Raw genomic sequence first — 25,103 nt, 5'->3', positions numbered from 1 at the left:
GTCCCTCAATATCACCCCGCTCGTGAGAAAAGCTAAGGTGGACCTCCACAGATGGCGGATACTATCCCTGAACCCCTTGGGGAGGGTCGCCTTATTTAAAATGATGATTCTTCCCAGGTTTCTTTACGTCCTTCAAAACACCCCTTTCTGCTTCCTACGGGCATGGTTTCGGGAGCTAGACACTATGGCTACTAAATTCCTCTGGGGGGGGGGAGGGCCCGGCTGGCGTTAAACACTTGTCAGATTCCGTCATTCGATGGGGGCATGGGGATGACACATTTATACCTATACTACTTGGCGACTCGTCTACTGATCGTACACGACTGGTTCAACGGGGACTGGTGCGACCCGGCCTATAGACTTGAGCTAAGTGAGCTCGGCCTGCCCCGAATCCAAGCCCTAATGTATGGGGATTCCATCCCATCCACCTTGCCAGATGTCACACGCTCTGCGCTCCTGGCCTGGCGGGCCGCCCTGAGACATACTCAGTGGACGCACAGACTCACCCACCACACGCCTCTATGGCATGGTACATGGCTCGGGGAGGTCAGTGGGCTACAGGGGTTTAGAACTTAGGATCTAATAGGGATCTCACAACTCGGTGATGTGTGGGCAAGCGGCCATATGCGCTCTTTTGCAGACCTGCAGTCCAGGTATTCCCTGCACCCATCACAGTTTTATAAATATCTACAACTGAGACACGCCCTCCATGCACACATACTGGACGATACCAGGATCCCTGAACACAGCCCCCCTGAAGCACAAATCATGCCAGGTAATTTGGGGAGGGGGGGTATTTCCCGCATTTACCGGTCATTGGTCAACAACACCCCGACATCACTAGACCGACTCAAGGACCAATGGGAGGAGTGGGTAGGCCCGCTGGACGAGGAGGATTGGCGTGACGTCCTCATGTCACCCAAGTTGGTCACCTCTTCTGCTAAACTCTGCTTGATCCAACTATACTATTTGCACGCGGCGTACTTAACCCCGAAGCGCCTACATCGAGCCGGCTTCTCCCCGTCCGCCTCGTGTGCGAGGTGTAGTCAGGAGCCGGTTGACTTCTTCCACATAGTGTGGACGTGTCCGCAACTAGCTCAGTTCTGGGGCACGATCGAAAGTAAAATGACCGAGGTCCTGGGGTGGGAGGTTCCTCATGATCCACGTCACTCCCTTCTCGGGATTACAGATGGACTAGACGGGTCCAGAAATGAGAAACTGTTTTACAACACAGCCATGGTTGTGGCCAAGCGGGACATAGCCACCTCCTGGAAGCCTTCCACACCATCAGGTTCCGAGAAATGGCGAAGGGGGGTGGATTGGTGCGCGGCACAGGAAAAACCTATGTATGAGGCGCAGGGGTGTCCTAAGAAATACCGGAGGGTGTGGGGCAAATAACTGGGTGCCGTGGTGTAGCTCATACTCTAAACACGCTGCTTGCACTCAACGCTGGAAGGTGGCGTTTGATAGCAATGTCTTTGCTTTGTTAAGTGTCTCATGTCACTGTTGGTGCTATTTATTGTCGTGTTGCTGGTTCCTTGAAAAACAATAAAATTGTTTATCAAGAAAAAAACGTGCCAAAAGGCAACCTGGAGACATCACATTTCATTTAGAAAAATCAATGCTATTTTTCACAATGTGGGTAGATGCAGAATTTGGAACCTAGATCATCCGCCACCTAGCGATACCAACCTGTTGGGAACGTGGTTAGTTTGTCATGAGCAGTCACGAGCGGAGTTCTGTGTTCCAGCTCGTGACTGACTCGTGCCGTGGGGAAGAATATTTAGCTTCAAAAATGGTGGAAGGTTGAGCATGAGCTCTGTGTGGTTGTAACGTTATTCCTGACTTGAACTGATGCCATTCAGACGTGTATTAAACACCACGTTCTACTTCATCTTCCTGGTCCGTGTTTTCTTTTCTATGGATCCCTGTACTTCCAACACTGGCGACGAGCGGGATGCGGAACCATAATTAAATTTAATCCGGAACATATATATTTTTTTTCCTTTGTGGAAGCTACGATCTACGTGGGAAAGGATCTTTCTTCTTTTTATAAGGGACCCAGGAACCGTAAAAGGAAATCGGAAAAGGAATTATTCTTACTTGTTTTATGCTATTTTTGGCCTGTTTTCTTGGTTTTTGCTCAAGGATTCTACCGGCAAGCCACCAAAGTCACGGGTTAGAATTCTGGATGGGCAGACACGAAGATCTCTTCGTCATTGTTTCGAGGCGTATGGAGAACGCACGCTGACGTGAGCGCAGCGCATCATTATACTGAAGGAGAGTCTTTTGTTTCCTGGCAACAAGGATGCGCGCTAACGTTAGCGCACCGCGTCATACAGGAGGCGTTCTCCAATTGCCCTGCATCGTTTCCTGGCAACAGTCCTGGCAACAAGGATTTCTACCGTGGTTGTTTATACAGGAAGCAGCCTTTGGGTAACATTTACTACTTCGGTGACACACACACTGTGTGTCATTCACACTATTGTTATTTCTGGAACAAAATCATATCATACAGTCAGAATAAGTACAAATATTAATTTATTTTGTTGTTTAACATCAATATTAGCTTTTCTGCTTTTACTGTCTTCACCATGTCTGGTATTGTTCCTCCTCCATCATTTCTAGTTTCCCCTGGTGATCCTCCCATGTCTTGGGAAATATGGGAACCTGTTTTTTTAGCGTATGTAGAGGTGTTAGAGGGTGAGGAGTATGAACCAGAGAGAAAACTTTCACTTTTGAAACACTGTTTAGGTGGGATAGCGTTGAAAGAATTCAAAAGCTTACCTGCGCTGATTAATCCTGGCAACATTAACGTATATGACTATGCATCTTCACAACTGAATTTACGTTACGGAAAAAAAAACAACATTGTAATGGAAAGATTTATATTTTATTCAGGAAAGCAAAAAGATGATGAACCCATTGAAGATTTTGTATCAGCTCTCAGATCTTTAGCTATCACATGTGATTTTGAGCATATTTGTTATGAACAAGTACTACGTGATCAAATTTTAATGAGAACAAACAATAAAAAAGTTCAAGAGCGTCTTTGGACCACTTCAGACATGTCATTAAATAATGCCATTGATATTGCGAAGTCAATTGAACACTCAGAAAAATTTGTAAAAGAAATTAGAGGAAATGACAAAAATGATGTCTTTAATGTTTCTAAAGACTCTGACAAACAAAGGAAACAATTTCCACAAAAGACTGACAAGTCGTTAAAAGTTGATGGTAAAGCCAAAAGTAAAAAATACGAAAAAAATTATTGCCCATTACTTTGTTACAGATGTGGAAGTGACAGCCACTTATTTTAAGAATTGTCCTGCCATAGGGAGAGTTTGTACAAAATGTAATAAGAAGGGTCATTTTGGGAAATTTTGTAAGTCAATTCCTAGAAAGGTCAATTACATTTGTGATGATAACGATAATCCATGTGATGACAATGACTATGAAGTCAACACTGTTATTAACATGTGTGACGGGGGTGAGGGTACTAAATTTCCGTCATGTTTTATTACTGTAGGTGATGTCAACTTAGAATTTTTCGTAGATTCTTGTGCCTGGTATACTATTATTTCGTTAAACATTTTTCGTAACAATTGGCCCACGAAGACTTTGTTTCCACCTGATGTCTCTCCTCGTGGATATACAGGACACAAAATTGACCTGGTTGGTTTTTTTTGCACAAATTTAATATTTTCTGGTCGTCATATCTTTGGGAAGATATATGTAGCAAGATCAGGATTGTCACTCTTAGGATGGCCCCACTAACGCCAATTAGGAATTAAAATTGATCCCAGAGCTGATCCTCCTGTTTATGTGGTAGACTCTTGTAATCTTACCCACAATCAAGATCCTCAATTAGTCAATAGGTTGAAAGAATCTTTTCCCGATGTTTTTAGTGGAGAGTTAGGAAGATACAAAGGGTTTGAACATGTTATCAAGTTACACGACAATGCAGTCCCTGTGCGACACAAAGTGAGAAATGTTCCTCTTACTTATAGGGGCAAATTGAAGGACATGCTCAAGGAACTATGTAATAAGAACATCATTGAGCCTATTGAGTCATCACCTTGGGTTTCTCCCATTGTGATTTCGGTTAAGTCTTCAGGTGAGCTTAGGTTATGTGTGGACCTTCGCAGTGTAAATAATGCGATTTGGGTGGATTCTCACCCTTTACCCAATCTTCATGAGATGGTTTCCACGTTAGCAGGGGATCAAGTGTTTTCCTGCATTGATTTGGCTAGTGCTTATCACCAAGTGGTTCTTTCTGAAGAATCAAAGAATATTACTGCATTCATCACGCCTGAAGGGCTTTACAGGTACTGCCGCATGCCTTTTGGCCTTGCTAGTGCTGCCTCAGTGTTTCAGAGACTCATGAGGGATACCTTGGAGGGATTAAACGGAGCGATAGCATTTCAAGATGACATTCTCGTTTATGGTAAAAATAATGAGGAACATGATTCAAATCTAGTAAGTGTAATCGCTGCTTTAGCCCAAAAAGGTCTTACACTTCGTCTTGATAAATGTAAAATCAAAGAAAAGGAAGTAGAATATTTAGGACATACAATTAGTAGAAATGGGATCAAACCTAGACGAAATCATATTGAAAGTATTATAAATGCTCCCACACCTATGTCCAAAGAACAACTTGTAGCTTTTTTAGGTCTCATTGAGTTTTACGCCAAATTCATACCAAATTTTGCCTCTAGAGTGGATCCTTTTAGATGTTTATTAAAGAAAAATGCAAAATTTATTTGGACCACAGATATGTCTAAGGCATTTCAAGATTTAAAGGATTTCATAGTGAAGGCTCCATGTCTGAAACCTTTTATGTGTGGTAAACAATGCATTATTATGGTGGATGCTAGCAGTACCGGGTTAGGTGGTGTTCTCTTACAAAGAGACAATGGTAAAGAGTGGATTGTGGCATATGCTTCGAGAGCCTTGAGAGATGCAGAAAAACATTATTCAGTCATAGAGAGGGAGCTGTTAGCTTGTGTTTGGGGAGCTGAACATTTTAGAACCTTTTTGTGTGGTACTAAATTTACCATTAAAACTGATCATAAACCTCTTGTGTATTTAATGGCACCAGGTGGTGGACGTACCATGTCCCCACGTCTTGCAAGACTTGCTTCGAGATTGCAGTCCTTTAAATTTCAAGTTGAATATGTCCAAGGCAAAGTTAATGTACATGCTGATTGCATGTCTAGATTAGTTTCACCTATGGCATTCCCAGACAAAATTAAAGATGATGATTGTGAAGTAGCTTTTACCATGGGTGATATTAATTTAGTATTTGGTAAACAAGCTGGTTTGCAAGAAAATAATTGGTTGCCTGAAATGGAAAAGGACTCAGAGTTAACTAATGTCAAGAAGTATTTGCTTCAAGGTTGGCCTGAACAGAGGAAGTTATCTGGAGATATGATGGGTTTCTCTAAGGTTCAAGAAGAACTCGCTGTGGAAAATGGTTTGGTTTTGAGGGGTGACAAGATTATTCCTCCTTTTTCTCTTAGGAATACTATTCTTGAAATTGCTCACGAAGGACACTTAGGGATTTCATTTACCAAGAGACGTGTCAAGGAATCTTTTTGTTGGCCAAGCATTGACGTATCAGTTGAGCATTTTGTACGTTCACGTGTTCATTGTTCCAATAGTGACAAGTCTGCTGTTGCTCTACATCCGGAACCCCATCCTGTAGAGTTTCCGTTTGGTCCTTGGTGTAAACTTGGGTTAGATATCATTGGCCCTTTCAATATTTTACCTAAACACGAAGCTTTTGGAATAGTACTTATTGATTATTATTCCAAATGGCCTGAAGTTAAGATGGTAAAGGAAGTCACTTCTCAGAGTGTTATTGAATTCTTAGATGAAGACTTTTGTAGGGAAGGCATTCCTCAAGAAATTGTAACTGACAATGGACCACAATTTATTAGCAAGGAAATGGAAGATTTTCTTGTTAAATGTGGAATTATTCACAATAGAATCGCTGCTTTCCATCCTGAAGCAAATGGTCAAGTGGAGAGATTCAATCGTCTGGTTAAAGAGGCTGTCCAATTGTCTGTTAAGGGTGGATTGAATTGGCGGAATGCTTTGCAATCCATGTTATTAGCATACAGGACTTCTCCAAATTCTGTCACCTTGGTCAGTCCTTTTGAACTTTTAAGAGGGCGTAAACCTAGCACTAATTTGACTCCTTGGTGGATGAAGAAATACATAAATGGGTTCAATAATTTTTTTAAAGTGGATTATGAAGCGGTGAAACGAAGAGTAGAATCATACAAAAATAAAATGAAAGGTGCAATGGAAAAGAAATTGGGCTCGGCAACTAAACAGGTGATCAAGGTGGGGGATTTCGTTCGCATAAAGAAAAAAGAAGGTGTAAGTAAAGGTTTGTCAACTTGGTCATGTCCAAGAAAAGTAATTGAAACATTTAAGAACGCTGTCAGAGTTGATGGGGGTTCTGTCTGGAATTTAAACAGAGTTTCTTTGTTTAAGGGTGTTACTACTTATAAAGAAGATCACACTAGTAATGTATTTTTGGACTTGGGGCATAACAATGACCGTGAGGATTATCTCCTCCCAGTGGTGTTTCTGATAATTCAAGGGTTGGGCGCACTCATCGCCTTCCTGCTAAGTACAAGGATTTTGTCATGAATTAATCTTGTAAGTTATTTTAAAGTATTAGTCAAGATGTTATTTTTATTTAATATTGTTACATTGTTTTTTATTTTTTTTTCTCTCAAGGGGGAAGGTGTGTTGGGAACGTGGTTAGTTTGTCATGAGCAGTCACAAGCGGAGTTCTGTGTTCCAGCTCGTGACTGACTCGTGCCATGGGGAAGAATGTTTAGCTTCAAAAATGGTGGAAGGTTGGGCATGAGCTCTGTGTGGTTGTAACGTTATTCCTGACTTGAACTGATGCCATTCAGACGTGTATTAAACATCACGTCCTACTTCATCTTCCTAGTCCATGTTTTCTTTTCTATGGATCCCTGTACTTCCAACACAACCAAACCCAGACATTTCTGAAAACAAGACACCCATGGGAGTCCTAGGTGGTCTGGCTTGCGTGGATCCCTCTATTGTTTCCTACCCACAAAAAAAACATATCTTCCTCACATTTCTGTGAGAGGAAGTTAAAAACACATATCTTGCTCACATTTCTGTGAGAGAAAGTTCCAGGAAGCTGTCAGGATCCACAAATTTCCTACCACCCACCATTCACACTTGTCCTGATGAAAACGCCACCCCACTTGTGCATGGGGCCTAGCACTCCTGAACAACAGTCCCCCAAAACAGTAACATGGAGAAATCAACATTTCAGATCATAAAATGTCCTGACTTCACAATGGTGGTAACTTCAGTATTTGAGACTCTGCTTGGCCACCACCCATGAAAATCTACTAAACCCAGATATCTCTGAGAAGTAGAAACTTAGGGAAGTCCAGCATGGTGTGACCTGTGTGGTTTACATTAAGTATTCTCACCCACAATACCCGCATACCTCAAACTTTGCTTAAAAGCACTAATTTTCCACATAATTCTTAAACCAAAACTTCAGGAATCAGTAGAGATACACAAAATTCGTATCTTCCAGCATTTTCACACTTGACCTGACACAAATGCTACCCTACTTGTGTACTGGGCCTAGTGCCTGCAATAGGATTCGATCTAACCAGTAACAATATGAGTCATTGTAAAGGATTTGCATTGCCATAATTTTATCTGTTCCGATTCTGCTTCAGCGTAGAGAGAAAAATGATAGTTACAATGATAAGTAATCACTAGGAAAAGGCAATGCTAATTATGAGATTATGCATAATCATAATAGAAGCCCTTATAACCATGAATAAATAACAATGTTTACTGGTTCATTTGAGAAATTGGGTGTATTATCTGAAGAGGGGAATTTCCCATCTTAAATAATACCCACATTCCTTGTTAGGGTGAACCCTTAAAGTCACCAAACTAACCTGAGTTCAACCCCCTCGTGGCTATGACATAGAGTAGACAGGCTTAACTTAAAGGGAAGGCGTAAAGTATTTATGCACTACTCAAATAGTAATAAAGTCAAAACAGAACAGAAGAAAAATCCCACACCAATTCAGAAAATATATTTTAATAAATAAAATGCCACCAAAACATCAAAAATCCAATAAGTAGAACCAGAGTTATCAATTTTCAAAAAAGCAACAAAAAGTGTTAAGCACCATCCATGGTTAAGGTTTAAGGCGAATCACAATGGACCACGGGTCAGATACAGGGACCAGATTTGTCACCGTCACAAGTTTTATTCCATATGTAGCCTCTGGAGTATAAGTCAAAAATCCTTAGTGGGACAAGGCAGCAGGCTATGGTCAGAGAGGCCTTCATGTCATCAGAGAGCTGTTGGATGAGTTCTCTGTGAAGCAGTTGAGTTTTGGTAGGAAATATCAGAGTGGGAGAAATTTGAACTTTGTTCTGAGAGAAGGAACCTTGCCGGACAGATACTTTTTCCGCCTTCGCCCAGTGAAGATTTATACTTTCGGACGTAGTCACTTATTTGAAGCATGGATTCATTCAGGGGGCAAACGACCCAGCAGCAACTCACCTTTGTTGGATCAGCTCAGCAGGTTAGTCCCAGTCCCCTGTCAATTCCTAGAACAAAACATTGGCAAAATGTTTCTGAGTCCCAGGTTTCATGATTTATTAGGAAGGAGTACACTTTGACTCCAGCCAATGGCCCAGGATCTTAAGGATAGCATGTGTCAAGACTCACTCCAACAGAGAGATGATTTAGTAAGTGTGTTGGTTGATGGTAGTACATTTTGTTTATTTGCAGTGTGACTGGTTTCAAGGGTACGCAAGGAATGGGTTGATTTGAAAATTAGATTGAGTTTGCCAAGTTTGAGCAGAAGGATGATGAAGACAGAGGCAAGGTATGTGGTGCGGTCAGATGGAGGAAGTGAAATCACAGTACAAACTGCTGACACAAACTGTTCTCCTCATCCTTTTAGGATATTATGTGATTTTAGATTACCAATTTTGAGGAAGAGTCATACCAAATTAGTAATCATATTTCTTGCAAGGCCAAAAAGCAGTTTCAATGAGAAAAACAATTGTTGCCAATGGTACATATAGGAGGTCATTTTATTAATTAAATTAAGCTCTAATTTTCTAACCATGTGTGGTATAATTTTATGTGGTGTTTTCACTGTTTTACTGTTTGAAGCATTGCACAAATACGTTACACACTACCTCTAAGTTCAGCCTGACTGCTCTGTGCCAAGCTACCAGAGGGTGAGCAAAGGTTAATTTAGAGTTTGCCTGACCTTTACTCTGACTAGGTTTGTGGTTGTTGTTTGAATAAGGTTCATACGCCGGTTAACCAACGACTCAATTTCTAGCAATGGAAGTAAGGCCCATCTATTTATTAGTGCTTTGGCTTTCCTCAAAATAGTCAAATAATTTAGATGAAACAGGTCTGCAACGCTTGAGGTGGCAAATATTCTTAAATAGCTTATTGGATGATTAAAAGCCAGGTGCGAACACTGCAGAATATCGCTTGCCTCTGTCCTAAACAGTAAATCGTCCCATTTCGAATGGTTAATCTTATAGCTATCAGCTGCAGTAAATTCCTGAATTATGTCAAGCGCTTCTTGACCATTGCTTTTTTCTGATTTAAAATATACAAAGATATCATCTGCAAAATGCTTCATTTTTGACATCCCCTATACTAGGATATTAATCAAAGGTGCCTTATGTAGCTTGACTGCCTGTGGCTCAATAAAAAAGCTAAACAAAAATGGCGACATTGGGCAACCCTGACAGTTACCTCTCTTTATTGGCAGTACACCAATGTATTTAGCATTGATCAAAATCTCAGCCTTAGCAAACTGGTCAATATTCTAAAGCATTGCTTAAAATTGCTTAGGGAAATTAAATTTCACTAAAATGGCAAATAATGCATCCCAATTGACTAGATCAAAGGCCTTTTCAGGATCAGTTAAAATTATTGCCTGGACCAGATAACTTGTGTTTGCCGACATTGATCTCCCTACTCTAAATCCATTTTGATCTTTCCTTATACCTTTTTGTGCCAAAGGCGTTAATCATGTCGCCATCACCTTAGTAAAAATCTTATGATCAGAATTTAATAAACTGATTGGCCTGTATGAATTAAAATTAAGAGGGGACTTGTCTTTTTTCAGAAAACTTACCAGCAATGCTTCAGTAAAGGAGTTGGGAACATCTATCCCGTCGACAATTAGATTAAATATCTCTGTCAAAAAAGGTAAACGCTGCAGAGCAAATTTCTTATAAAATTCTCTTTGGATGCCGTCGCTCCCACATGTTTTTGCATTTGCAATGGACTTTAAAGCTGCCTCAATCTTGGACAGAGATATTTTCTCAATAGGAGTATGGTTATCTGACTGCGACAATTTGTGGAGCTCAAATGAGCTGAGCTATTGGTCCAGCTCTATCAAGGGGACTTGTTCTACTTTTCAATATAGATCATAATGATGTTGATAAAATAGCTGGTCTAGCTCTTCTTTACGGCATGTTTAGATCTTGGTAAATGGATTACTAATAGTATGAATATTATTGTTGAACGTTTTACTCCTAGTGGACCATGCCAATTGTTTGCCAATCTCATGGCTTTCTTCATAGACTTTCTGCTTTCTTCAGCCAGAAAGAAAACCCTGAGGTTCTGCGACGCCTTGTTGAACTCCTGATACCGTCTTGCTTGATCGTTCACATTATTACTCAATACTCTTATTGCACCTGATGCCTTTTCCAGGGCCACCTGGAGCTCCCGAATTTTCATTGAACGATCCCGGTTTATTTGAGCTTCATAAGCAATTGTCCACCCCCTAAATGTAGCTTTAAAGGCCTCCCAAACTGTAAAATAATTGAGCAGTCTTACAGTTAAGCTGCCATATTGGTCAATTTATTCTCATTGGGAATTTTAGTTATATATTAGATTGCTCATTAGACACAACTAACCCCAAGCCTTGCATCGGTTAGGGAAGGTGCGGAGAGCCAAATGCAGGTTGATGGAGGTTTTGAGTCTCATGGATGTCTGCAGAGTATTTAAACACTATTCTCATACACATAGGGCCCAATTCCGATGTCGGCAGGAAGGTTGTAGCCCTCCTGCCTGCATCGGAATGTGCTATTCGGTTTCCTTTCCGACTGAGCCATGCTGATAGGCTTGGTCGGAAAGGAATCTAACTTTCTCAGAGAGCCCGTCCGCCATCCGGAAACCCTTCAGTACTTTCAGGCCGAGGGAGTACGATGGCAGTTTCCCACTGCGTTTTTGTGCCGGTCTTTCCAGGACAAAAAGGCAATGGGAAACTTTTGTTTGGCGACCCCAGTAAGGCCCCTATGGGTGTGAGGCCGCCGAATGGTGGCTCCCCCCTGTTGATCCATGCACCCGGTGGCAAGCACCTTGAGGTGCCTGCCACAGGGTGCAGTGATGAACTGCACCTCTGCAGTTAACAATGCAAGCATGCATTCCGCTCGAAATAAATGCTCCCATTGTTAAGTATAGGATTGCGACTGAACAGGTCGCATCCTACTTGCGGGTCTGTAACCGACGACAGGAGGTCTGTTGGTTACAGTTCCTGACCGATGTCAGACAGAATCCAGTCCATCCCACATTGGAATCAGGACCACAGTTTATTAGTTTTCCAAGAGTGTGAGTCGATTGCGCAAATAGATATCTTCCCCAGAATTTCTTCCAGGCAAAATCATCTTTGCATATCAGTTTGTTTATCTGAGTCTAAAAAGAGTTAATATAGATGAATATTTGAGAGATTCCTTTTAAAGGAGATGGAATGCAAGGGATATATGCGGAGACATTGGTGAATTCCTAGAATGTATTCTTGGATGAAATTGCACCTGTTAGGATGGCATGGGATTCTTTGAAAACCTATGTAAAGGGCAAAACTATATGCTATACTGTACATACAAAGAAAAGCTGAGATCTTAAAAATAAAGTTCATATAAATGATTAATGACTTAGAAAATGAGCATGTAAATGTTGTATGATGCAAAATGCAGAGGGAACAAGACATCTACTTAGGACCAGTGAACTGTAAGGCATAGTCCCTTCAGTATTTTAGAAAGAAATTGTAGCACTCTATCTGACTCAGCACCAAAAAGCCTATAAGACAGTTGACCATTTTTAGTATACAACATTAAGAGGCTAACAGCTCAGCATGGATTGAATCTATTAGAGAAAATTCTGTGCAACCCATGTTGCAACCAGGTGTCATATTAGCACAGCTCCAATCATTATATCAGAAGTATACACTGATGAGCATGGACACGTTGTTTGGACTGACAGCACAAGGACAATGAGATCAGGATGAGAAACATTTATGTGAATTGTGCCGCACCTTGATAGACACAACACAGGAATTAGCAGAGTCTTTTGACTGAATCGTGATATTGAGCCCTGATGATGTCCATAAGGAAGAAACGTGTTGGCTGGGCTGCGTTGACCGCTTTTGATGAAAAGCATTGATTGAATAAAAAATGTTAGATCCATTAAGAAACACAAGACTTCGAGGTGATTATTTTTTATGGACTGATGATAATTAAGAAGTGAACAGTATTATTCTTTGAATTTTGGAAAGACAAATCAAGGATGGACTTTTACACTCTGTTTTTCTTCTAAAATTGGATTATACTCTGATGACCTGTGCTACTCCAATGCGGACATGGAGACATATTTGGCCCATATCACACTTGAAGTCTTACCTCTCCTAACATCCAACGAGCTTAGCAAATGATTTAGCCCAATTGAAGTGTTCAAGGCAATGGATGAGCTGCCTGGGGGAAAGCCACTGGAGATGATTCAACCCCTCTTGAATTTATAAGACTGTTTTGTCTGTTTTACACTCTAGATTTGTTGGAGATTATTGAAACTATTTCTATAGGGGAAGAAATCTTTACTTTTCAGAGTAACAACAATAATGTATTTCATAAGAAAGGCAGCCTAGGGAGGAACACGGCTCTTACTGGTCCAATTCTGCAATCAATGCAGATGCAGAGATTTACTCCAAAAGTCTGGCTTCCCACCTAGGGAGGATTATTGTCAAATTGTTTCTCTTCAGCAGCATGGATTTAACCTCCGTTGAAATACAAAGGCAATTGTCAATAATGCAGTTTCATTGTTCAATACTGCTAAAGTTGTCGGATAAATATTGCAATGATCTAACTTTGGTTCATTATGCAACAAATGGGCTTCAGCTGAAGGCTTATTAAATAGTTTAATGTGTTATGTGGCACTTGAAGTGCATGGATCTCTATAATTGATATGGTTTCACCACTCATATGGAGCACCAGGGGCAGAAACCAGGGATACCCTATTTCTTGTCTTCTATGTGCTATATATATTTAGCACTAATTAAGACATATTATTCAAAAGGAAAGTATAATACCTATTGAATTTAAGGGATTCCAACTAAATGTGTCAGCATATGATGACAATATTGCAATTTATACAACATCAACTAAGTATGCCCTACTGACTATTGAAGAGGAGGTAGGTAAATTAGGAAATACATCCGGCTATCACTTTCATACTGCCAAAACTGAGGTAATTGTTACCTTTAATACAGGCTTATAATTGTGAAAAAGTACTATGATGGTTTATTAAAGGAATGTATTTGTGATGATGCATAATTGCAATTGCCTACAAAATAGCTTCATTGACAGATGTAACATAATAAAAAGTACAATTCTTCTAATATTGCTTTCTTATTTCAATGTATTCCTTTGCTAGCCCCAAAGATTTTTTGTAAAAATGTGGCTTCTGCCATTAGTAATTTTAACTGGAATTACAACTAGTACAGATGAGTTAGTAGGTTCTTGAAATTGCAGTTGTGTAGTGGGGTTTGGTCACTACCTGACTTTGAATTTTACTACTAAGGGGCCGATTCCGATCTGGGTCGGAAAGCTCTCCGACTGAGCCGGATCCGGAGTGTTTTCTGACCGAGCCGGACTCCTGCAGTCCGACCGAGCGAGTACGATGCTGCCGCATGCTGCCAGACTCGGTTCTGTCAGACTCCCAAAGAAGTCAATGGGAGCCGGTCGTACGACGCGTACATGGGCTCCCATTGACTGAATGGGTACGTCTCGCACAAGGGTGCCCCCTACAGTGGGTACGCGTCGGTGCCATCCGCACCGTACATGCCTGTGTTGGGGAGACCCTTGGGTCGCCCCCTGTGTCCGAGTCATAAAGCTGCGGGTGACAGGGGGACTGACGCGGACCCCCACTGGCAGCTTCCCGGACGTTTTGCGAGCCGGAAACTTCGGCTCGATCCGGCTGTCCGACGCCTTTCATCGTACTGGCTCGGTCGGCATTCGCCTCCATTGCACGGAACGGTTTACTTGCAGAAGAGTTGTACGGAGTGGTTCGGACCCAGAAACGATTCGGTCGGCGATTTTGCATTTCTCGCATCGTACTTGCCCGCTCGTACAGCTGTACGAGTCGGGCAGAGTACACGCGTACGGCTCGTTCTTATTACGGCCGGATCGCGTTCGGAGCCCTTCTGAGCGAGATCGGAATCGGCCCCTTAGCTGCATGATTATTTTGAAATTGAAATTCTGAAGTGCCCCCGATTGCTCCATCATATTTACCAATCCCAACCACTACAAAGGATATCATTTAACATAATTCATGCTGGGTTTCAGGTTTGAAAGGCTTGGCATAAACAAAGCAAATAATCCCTATTAACATATTATCCTCCATTGCAGAAGAGTCTTACTTGCAAGGTACATTCCATGGAACAATGTGCCTCTTATAGGCTTGCAAGGGTCTTGATGCAATCTGCAAATTGTATAAAAATTATATCTTTGCTCTATTCCTTCAGGTACCTGCAAGAAAAATATGAACTGTCTTATATATATATTTTAATATCTTTAAATTTGAGATTTTTCAAACAAATCAAACCCTGGCACTCTTGGACTGAATAAAAATATGCAAAAACAACAGTTGATGGACTGAATGCAGAACAATGTCATACATTCACCCCAGTACAGAGATCTGGACCTAATTCCATCGTTTTTCTTGCTCACCATGCAATTCCAGTTTGCACTCAGCCATATGCAAATCAGTCTTGACCCTGTGCCTCATGGGAACAGTCCAGCCGAACTGCCAAGCCAGGTCCTCCCTGGACTGGAAACAAGCATCCTAGGACTGGTTTGGGGGTTTCACCCCTCTTCAGCCAGGATAGCTTGATTCCAGTGGCATGGAGAGCACGGGACCCACGTCTGGGCACACCCTTCCCACATGAGGCACAGGGTCAGACTGATTTGTATATGGCCATGTCTGAACTGGGGTGGCGGAGTGAGCTAAAGAATGATGATGGATTAAACCCAGATCAGTTGACTGGGGGTGAGTGCTTGCATTGTTCAACACTCCGTCCATCATCCCCTTTGGTTTTGCTTTGTTTGCCCTAAGTTGGCAGGGTATACTCAGATGTGAGTCCCTTACTCACTTTGCCACTGGATTCAAGCTAGCCTGGCTGATGACGGCTGATTAGCCAGAAACCGGTCCCAGGGTGCTTGTTTCCGGTCCAGGGAAGACATGGCTTGGCAGTTCGGGCTGGACTGTTCCCATGAGGCACAGGATCAGACTGATTTGCATATGGCCATGTCTGAACTGGGGTGATGGAGTGAGCTAAAGAATGATGATGGATTAAACCAAGATCAGTTGACTGGGGGTGAGTGCTTGCATTGTTCAACACTACGTCCATCATCCCCTTTGGTTTTGCTTTGCTCGCCCTAAGTTGGCAGGGTATGCTCAGACGTGAGTCCCTTGCTCACTTTGCCACTGGATTCAAGCTAGCCTGGCTGATGACGGCTGATTAGCCAGAAACCGGTCCCAGGATGCTTGTTTCCGGTCCAGGAAAGACATGGCTTGGCTGTTCGGGCTGGACTGTTCCCATGAGGCACGGGGTCAGACTGATTTGCATATGGCCATGTCTGAACTCGGGTGGCGGAGTGAGCTAAAGAATGATGATGGATTAATCCCAGATCAGTTGACTGGGGGTGAGTGCTTGCATTGTTCAACACTCCGTCCATCATCTCCTTTGGTTTTGCTTTGTTTGCCCTAAGTTGGCAGGGTATGCTCAGATGTGAGTCCCTTGCTCACTTTGCCACTGGATTCAAGCAAGCCTGGCTGATGACGGCTGATTAGCCAGAAACCGGTCCCAGGATGCTTATTTCCGGTCCAGGGAAGACATGGCTTGGCAGTTCGGGCTGGACTATTCCAATGAGGCACGGGGTCAGACTGATTTGCATATGGCCATGTCTGAACTGGGGTGGCGGAGTGAGCTAATGAATGTGGATTAAACCCAGATTAGTTGACTGAGGGTGAGTGCTTGCTTTGTTCAACACTCCGTCCATCATCCCCTTTGGTTTTACCCTGAATAAAAATATTTCAAACAATTTGCAAAGCAACGAGGTCAAAAAGTAAAGCATATCTAAATCCGTCTCAAATTCTATCTAGGTGCACTCCTGAACAGAACCAGCTGTCAAGATACTACTGCCAAATGAGGAAAAGCCAGAAAAATGCATCAAGAGGCACTTAAATCAAGGTCTAGCACCAAACAAATCCATTAGGTCCAACATGTAATTAAAGACAGCCTTGATATGGTTAAAAACTGATCTGGTTCTCTCTCTGCTGTAGTAGTAGTAGTAGTAGTAGTAGTACCAATGCCTGCCCACCTTCTTCCCTTCCCTCCACTCACAAAGCCATCTTGTATGTGATACTTAGGATTCTCCATCTCAATGACTTTCAGATTTGTTTTGTGAGGTGGGGCTTCAGTATCTGTTTTATTTTCTGCATTGTCTATAAATCAAGTATTATGTTTATGTTTTGTGTAAAATGCAACAGTAAATATACTTGAATGCCCCTCAATTCTTTGCCAGCTACATACGTGCATCAAAAAGCCGCTAATAGTTACCTGAATACCTTCCTCAGCCACAAAAAAACAGGTTTGCAAACTGTATTGCTGTAAAAGTATTCTGGGATTGAGTGTCCAAAAAGTTAGGCAATATAATATAATTTGATATTACTCTGACTACTCGTACTGTGTATATAGTTTGGGACTGATGAATATATATTCAATGTAAACACAGATCTCTATATGATTGCTATTGCTAGTGTTCGATTATGTTTCGTCAGCCAGTGAGGTTGCCATGGCTCTCCCAACCTCCAGGTTGAACAGTGGTGGCCGTCATTTTGGACTAATTTTTAAAAAATTTGAATCGGTCATTGTTAGAACTGGGGTCACCAATTCCGACGTGGTAGCTTGGCGCGAGGTAGGAAGGCAACCGAAGGCAATGTGTAAAGCGGTTGTGCAGCACTCACCCACCGAGACTCACTGACGTGCACACAATGAAGGACACCACACCAAGTTGTTTGGTAAAAACAAGATTCTTTATCTATTTCAAATCAGGGCGAATCAACTCATTGCAGGAATAATGCGGTTACTTAGCAATGCAGCAGTAAATTCATCCGGGTAACTACATCCGATAATCATAGAGCAACAACCATTTCATTCAGTTATGTAAATCAGTGAATAGCAGGGCAACAATTAATTCATTTAGATCAACCAGGCACAAATGCATTCAAGTAAACAGCACCATTAACCTTTTTGGGCCACAAGCAGTTCACTATAGCCCCAGCACAGGTGCAACTTCATTTAGGGGAATATTGCGGGGGGAACTCAGGGCATGTACTTTGGGGTCAAAACAGGTGTCAGTTCATCACAGCAAGGTATCAGGGGATCGCAGGTAGTTCCCAGGCTCCCCGGTACTGCATTTGACTGGCCAGAGGTGATTCCCAGGTACCGGCTAACTTAGGCACCCGGCCAGAGCACGAAGAATGCTCAACACACCCCCTCAGGGGCCGTCTTAGCTTCCCCCTAGCCCTAGCAGCGGAATAGTCAGCCTAAGTGGGGCCTCCGGGGCCCGGTTGCAAGTTCCTGGCGAAGAGAGGGGCGAACGCGGGCCTCTCCACAGCAGCCCCGCCTCCCCTGGTGGTTGTCGCCCTCCTTCCACCTTTCCCCGGGGGGTTACCTGTGTATCCAGGGCCTCAGTCGGCCCTCAAAATCTCATCTGGGTTCGGGGGGAAGTCCAGGGGCTCCCCCTCACCGTGGAGCTCCCGCGGGGATGTTCTCACCGGTTCTGAGCCCTCCCTCGTTGTTGCTGTGGCCGCTGGGCTCCATCCAATCCAGGCGCGGCCTTCCGGGGGCGCGACTTCACCAGCCAATGGGTGCGCGGGTTAAGCGGGGGTGTGGTCTGTGACGCGGCCGGCACCCCTGTCACATGGTGAGGCCCAGCGCGGCCTTCCACTGGATCGCGGCGGCCCTCCCAGGCTTGGGGGCCGCAGCGGGGTCCTCGAGCAGTGCCGGGCTGCGGCAGTGAATCCAGGCAGGAAGTGCTTCCACGATCGCGGTGCTGGGGCCGCAGCGGTGATGATGGGCGCAGCGTGCTCCTCCTGCAGAGTAGGGGCCCATGGCGGTGATGGCAGCTAGCGCCTCCAGGGGCCCGCCGCCGGACCAAAGGTACCGGGGCAGCGGCGGTGTCTTGAGGGCTCACGGCGCCTAGCAGGCTCGGCGCTCAGAGGGTACAGCGTTCACAGGGGCATAGCGCTTGGAGGGCATAGCGCTTAAACGGCATAGCGCTTGAAAGGCACCACATCCAACAGGCACCATGTGCAGGCAGGGGGGGCACAGCCGCAATTCAGTCCTGGAGCAGGGAGAGAGCGCTGTGGGTGTGACTCAGTGCGTAACAGCAGGCAACTTCTTTCTTGGGGGCACCGTCCTGGCAGCACAGCGCTAGATGGACACAGCGCTTTACCTGTTGGTCCTGCAGAGTGCACCACGACAGTCCAAGTTTCAGGGCAGCACTTATCTTGGAGGGGGAGAAGAAGAGGGCAGGTCTCCCTGGTAGGCTTAGAAGGGGGAGAAGGGGGTTGAGTTGACTGGCAGGGTGGGTCCCTGCAGCACACTGGAGACGGTCCCCTGGGTTGCCCCCTCACCAGGCAAGATCAGCAGGCAGGCAGAGTCTCTCATCTAACTTGGGTACAGCAGGGCCTAGACTCAGTCAGTCCCAGTAGTGTGGGTTTCTCCCCTAGGCCCAACTGCCTACGCTCCGGCAGAGGTTCCCCCAGGTCCAGTGGTGCCCCAACTGACTAGTCAGGTTTCCCTCCTTTCCTCTTATACCCCCAGGTCAGGTGACCCTCCTGCAAAGGCGGCAAAGCAAAATCCCTCCCAGGGCTGGAAGGTTCCAGGAGCTTCCACATAATAGTCTATGGGACAAAAAGGCGGGATGGAAAAAGATACTGTATAAGAATGTCCCAGTCTGCTCCTAACCACTAGTATGCGTATGCAATGGCCACTCCGTAGTAGCAGGGGCCTGTGGCAGCCATGTTGTTAGGAGAGAGCACCTGCACCTCAGCACTGTTTAGCAGTGGTAAGGCGCCCAGAGACCTAGGGCCAACAAAAAGATGGCGGAAAAAAATGAGGCAACAAGGGCAAAAAAAACGGGCAGAGCACCCTAGGGCTGACAGGTCTAACAGTCATAAATAGTTTTAAAAGCAGAAGAGGCAGAGTAGGTGTTACCAGTTTAGAAATAATTGCTAATTGTTAAGAGAATAGAATTCCATAGTGTTTCATGCATATTGTTCTGTTTAATCTTGTAATATGCAGCTTTCTTGTCGTTTCTACTTCCTTAAAAAAAAAGTTTAAAAAAAAATACCTGAAAGATGTTTCTTTTTGACAGGATGCCTCCTGTTCGATAAATCACAGGGTTTCTGGCTGATTCACAGTATTCCTGGGTTCCCTCCATTTCCTGAAAACGGTTACAGTTATCCATCCTCCGGGAAGAAGAACGGCCAGACTGTCATCTGCGTCACTTACAAATATGAACAGTATTCAGTGATAGGTAAGAATGGCACCCAATCTGCTCATCTTTAAAACTGCAGTAATGTGTAAAAACTTCAATTTTTCAAAGGGAGCTTGTGACAAGGGCAGTTTTGGCCCTCTGCACAATTTCCCATTGAAAAATGGAAGTTTGCGACCACTCCCCATCTGCAGCAATGTCTTTGGAGGTAACTCCAACAGACATCGTAATCAGGGACTTAGTTCGCTGGAATTGAAGACCATCTCTTAAAGGAGCTTCAATGTGTAATTGTTGTTATGAAATACATATCTTACAGGATGTAAGAAGGGGTGTGTGCAATTTTATTTATTTATTTTTTGCAAAATTCACGTTAGTCAAAATATATTTCCACGGTATCTAACTGATCTGTGTCTGTATATCTGTTACAAAACAATACATGACATAAAGACAGAAAACTGCTTCAGGGAGAAAATGCCTAGGTTGAGCGTGTTGGATTTGGCCCTCTCTCCAGGGTCATCCCACAATATTTTGCCTTCACCCAATTTTTTTCTGAACCCGTTTTTCTTGGATTTTAAGACTATATGTACTTTACCACTGCTAAACAGTGCTAAGGTGCTTGGGCTCTCCCCTTTGATCATGGTAAAATTAGCTTACACCCAATTGGCACATTAAATGTACTCGTAAGCCCCTAGTAAAGTGGCACTACATTTACCTAAGGCCTGTAAATGAAATACTACTAGTGGGTTTGCAACACTTATTGTGCCACTCACTTAAGTTGATTTATAAAACATGTGTCAGGCCTCCCATTGCAGGCTTTGTGTGCAGTTTTAAACTGCAATTGAGAACTGGCAAAATAAACCTTTTGCCAGGCCTAAACCTTCGTTTTTACTACATATACCACTCAATAGGGTAGACCCTAAACAGCCCACAGGGCAGGGTGCTGTGAATTTAGAAAGTTGGGCATGTACTCTTAAACGTTTACATGCCATGGTAGTGAAAAACTCGGAAGTTTGTTTTTCATTAATGCAAGGTCTGTCTTTCCCGTAGGATAACATAGGGTTACCTTATTACATTTAATAAGTGATAACTTTCAATTGGGAGCAGGTAGTTTGGCTTCTGTAAAATTGTAATTTAAAACCCTCTTTAATAGTAAATTTGTTTTTTAAGTCCTCAATTCTGAAAGTGGCACTTTTAGAAAGTTGGCATTTTCTTGTCTCAACAATTTAGTGTCTGCAGCCTGTATCTTGGGTCACATGACTAGGTGTAGCTGGAAGTTGGTATTTGTGTATTGCTCCCAGACACTGAGACAAAGGAGGAATAGATGTTGGCAGGATGGGCCATCTCTGACCTGATGGCGGGGGGAGCTGTCACAAACCGCACTTGCACATCCTCAGCATACTCATAAAGTGTTTCATTCCAGTTTTTTGTGCCCCAGACAAGATGGGGCCAGGACAGGAAGGCAGGAAATTCCAGACATCTCCACAAGGGGAGGACTCAAGATGCTTCTCTCACTTCAAAGGGGCCACCATTTTTAAATAGTGGACAATCAGACTCAACTCTTCAGTTCACATAGAAACCTATGGATGACTCAGAAAAGGAACTGCTGTGCTACTTTGCTGCCCTGCTGCCTGAGTGAGATGGACTGGACCTGCATCTTAAATCCAGAACCACCAAAGTGACTCCGAGAGCCAGTTGGCTGGCCTCCTGATAAGTAACCCAGAGAGAGAAAAGGCTCCAACCACCCTGAATCTTGTACCTGGACCCTTCCTGCTGTGAGTTCCAAATGGTGTTATCCCAGTCTTGGACCCTTAGAAGTGGGCCTGAAGATACTTCGCCAGCCAAATTGTGGTCTTAGCAAACCGGAAGCAGTGGTGAAGCATTGTTTCACAACTGCATCATAACCGCCACTGTGCAGCACATCCCTGACACAGGACCACACATCTCCTCGGATCCGCTGCTGTGTTATGCATCGTCAATACAGGTCCTCACATCCCAGCCTCACAGCTCCTCACAAGCGCTGCTGCGTGACACATCCTCCGCTTTGGACCTCGCAACGCTCCGCAACCAGGATTTATTATACTTTGTTCAGCAGGCCTAACTTGATCCCTGTATCTAACTCAGCTTGTGACTTTGTCCTGGTCCAGAATGATCAAATAACCACAGTTGGCGTTTTGTGCTTTGAAGCACTTACTTACTTAATCCTACTACCCATGTACACTTTACGCATTCTTTAAGTCAGATGTCAGAATGCTGGGGGCAGGCCCTGAGTCTGTGTGTTGCACTGAAGCTGCTGTCTGCCGCTGCAACTGCTGCTTGCCCTGATCGTGGTGTTTCAGCATCACCGCCATCTCGCCTCTGACCCCAGAAACACTTTATGGACTCGGCTGGTACTAACCCAGCATCAGATTCCAGAAGGGGAGAGGAAGCCAAGGTTCTGTGGCAGTGAGGATTCCCTTTTCTCTCGTCCCACGAGCATCATTGCGGTAGCAGCTGCTCCGCAGAGCAGGTGACATGCATGCCGCCCACTGTGTCTCAGCCGAGTGGTTAAACAGCAGGACCAAATTGCGGTGGGCAAGAGCAACACTCTGAGAACCATAGCAGGAGACAGCACTTGGATTGACTATCAGGATGGACAAGGCAAGCGCAGAGGCTGTAGTCAATCTCTGCAGAGAGAGAGCCTGGGTCCCGGCAGAAGCAGGCCAGTTACGACTGGGTACGTTTAACAGGTGCTTTTCCCAGCAAGCTCCCATGTGATACCTGTTCATCTGCCAGGACCCATCCTTGAACCCAAGGACTTAACACCAACATTAAAGCCTGCACACAATGAAATTCTAGAGCCAATAGAGGATAGAGTGGGGGCCGGTGCAATGTGACTCTAAACAGGAGGAGGTCTTGTTGAAAGGAAAAGGGCACCGCTCCTCATTCACATTTCAACCCCACCTGGTTTCAGTTGCAGCTGCCGTGTCAGTTTTAGGAGCGGATTTCTGTCCAGGAATCAAGCAAGGTGAGCACTGGGAGCTTGGCTACTGGGCACCTGAAGCTCGAAGCTGTGTGCGCCAAAGCACTTAGCGGTGGGCGCCTGGGTGGGGGCATAAGTGTCGACGAGAAGAGGGAAAGGGAAAGAGAATATCCAAGTGGCTTCCTGCCATTAGTCCTACAGGCTTCACAAGCCTACAAGGCTGCTATCAGTACATCCTCCCTGCACCCTGCAGACCACCATTCCACAGCCCACTGGCCAGCTGGCTCAGTAGCTAGCAGTCAATAGACCCATCTGCAGCCCGCCGCAATAGTTGCTGTAACTATTGCCCAGCACTGCCCTCTATCTTCTGGCAAAACTCGCCTAATCTGCCAATCAGTGCACTGTGACGGCTCACAAGTTCAGACAAATGTTGATAAAACTATAAGCAACCTCCAAGCAAGTTTCACAAATCAAATTGCCCTAGCAGAGACAGGCTCTCCTTTAATTGGCAAACAAAATCAAACGCAAATAAATGCACATGGTTTCAACATGGGGTCCAGGGAACTAAGGGGTGACCCAGGGCAGCACAACATAACCCCCCGCCCAGAGCAACAAGCAACCTGGACAATCTCAGCCCCACAGGAAACGTCAGCATAAACAATCATTTCAAACTCTGTAAATCACAAGATCGATCACTGATAGAATTCTTGGACAATCCACAAGACCTTCAAGGGGAAGAATTAGGCTTAGCACAATTGTCCTCCACATCAGTAGAAAAAAGGGCAGAGCCCTGATTCCACCATAGTTAGCTTGAGCCCATTTCTCACCCAAAGGCACAGTCCAACGCTCTACACAAACATTTTTTTGTATGAAGCTTAATCTCCTTTAAGTCCAATTTGGACATGAATTTTAAAACTTTGATACTAAGCAATGAGCTTCATGATCTTTAATCAAATAACAACGCACCACTGTCAAAAGTCTGTGCAAGGAGGTCCCTGAGTAAAAGTCCCAAAAGATTGTGGAGGAGGAACGTGACATAATTTGACACTCTCTCGAAATAATGGAAAGTTACCGGGCTCTATCTGGATAGCACTTCTAAACACAATTGAGGCAATTTCATCACCTGTCTGTTTCCAATATGACAAACAGGAAATCCAGGTATACCTCCTCAACACACTCACCATCTATGTATCCAGTATTGATAGAAAACTGCAGTTACTGAATGATCTGATCCACAGTTCCCAGGATAATTGCTACATGCAACAAACTCCTTGTCAACGCGCCACTTTGCTTGACAAGTTGCAGGCATTGCAGAACATTTTGTCAGAAATTTTACAAGTCAAAACTCAATTAAAAAGTCCACCGGGAAATTCTGGGCAAAGGAAAAGGATCCACCTTATCTATCCCCAACTTCTGTGGCTCCAGTGAACTCAACATTACCACTCCAGAGTTCCTCATCACAAATTGCACCAGACATAAACACTGCAAGTCCAGTGCCAGTTCACTTCAGGCCAGGGTACATTAAGGTTGGCAACACTGAAACACATCTATCTGGCTAAGCAAGAAACTGCATTTTCACTAACTGCCCAGAAAGAGATTAGCATCAAAGTAGCCACTCAAACAAAAAGAGAACAGAAAATGCAGAACAAACTAAACGTACACCAACAACATGGCATTTAACAATTATTCTTTCATAAGAAAGAAGGAGGCGACAACTAAACTATAGATTCTAACTATGAGCAAACAGGAACGCCACCCCTGGTCAAAGTACAGAGCAAAGACAACCTGCTGACTACCCAAGGTAAACAATTTGTGGTCAATGTCCGAACATCTGCAGCAGAAAGCGAGGATAGTTTGCAGATTACTCAGTGCAAACAAGGCAAACAAGAACTGGCCGATGTACCGTGCTTTGAAAACTAAGGGACTACGAGCTCAGAGTCAGTATTGGTCACTGAAACCCTGAAGGAGAACCCTCCCATTGCAACAGAGTGCAACAGGTTTAACACGACAGAAGCAAAATTCCAGACATCTAATCGTGCCAACCATGCAGCACTTGAAGCAGAAGGTGTGACCCTCCACTAGGACATGCTACAGATCTGGATAAAACTATAGGGAGAATCGAACCAGGGAACTATCCAGAAATCCTCACCTCCAAAATTAATGTTCATCCCACATTATACATCAAAAGGGGCATTTGACATTTTTAATAGAGGTGCGGTTTTGAAACTAACAA

The 25,103-nt window shown here is 44.0% G+C and overlaps 1 protein-coding gene across 1 annotated transcript in view; it reads left to right on the top strand.

Annotated features, from left to right (window-relative positions):
• Positions 1-25,103, top strand: part of LOC146834536 (deoxyribonuclease-2-beta-like) — a 278,688-nt gene that overhangs the window by 152,707 nt on the left and 100,878 nt on the right. The window contains exon 4 of the mRNA XM_085600118.1: positions 19,792-19,953. Within this exon, the coding sequence (XP_085456244.1) occupies positions 19,792-19,953 (162 nt within the window). The remainder of the gene's footprint in view (positions 1-19,791; positions 19,954-25,103) is intronic.

Source organism: Triturus cristatus, chromosome 4_2 (assembly GCF_964204655.1).
Source record: "Triturus cristatus chromosome 4_2, aTriCri1.1, whole genome shotgun sequence".
Lineage (NCBI taxonomy): Eukaryota > Metazoa > Chordata > Amphibia > Caudata > Salamandridae > Triturus > Triturus cristatus.
The sequence above is the reverse complement of the archived record's forward strand: the minus strand, read 5'-3'. Positions and strand labels throughout refer to the sequence as shown.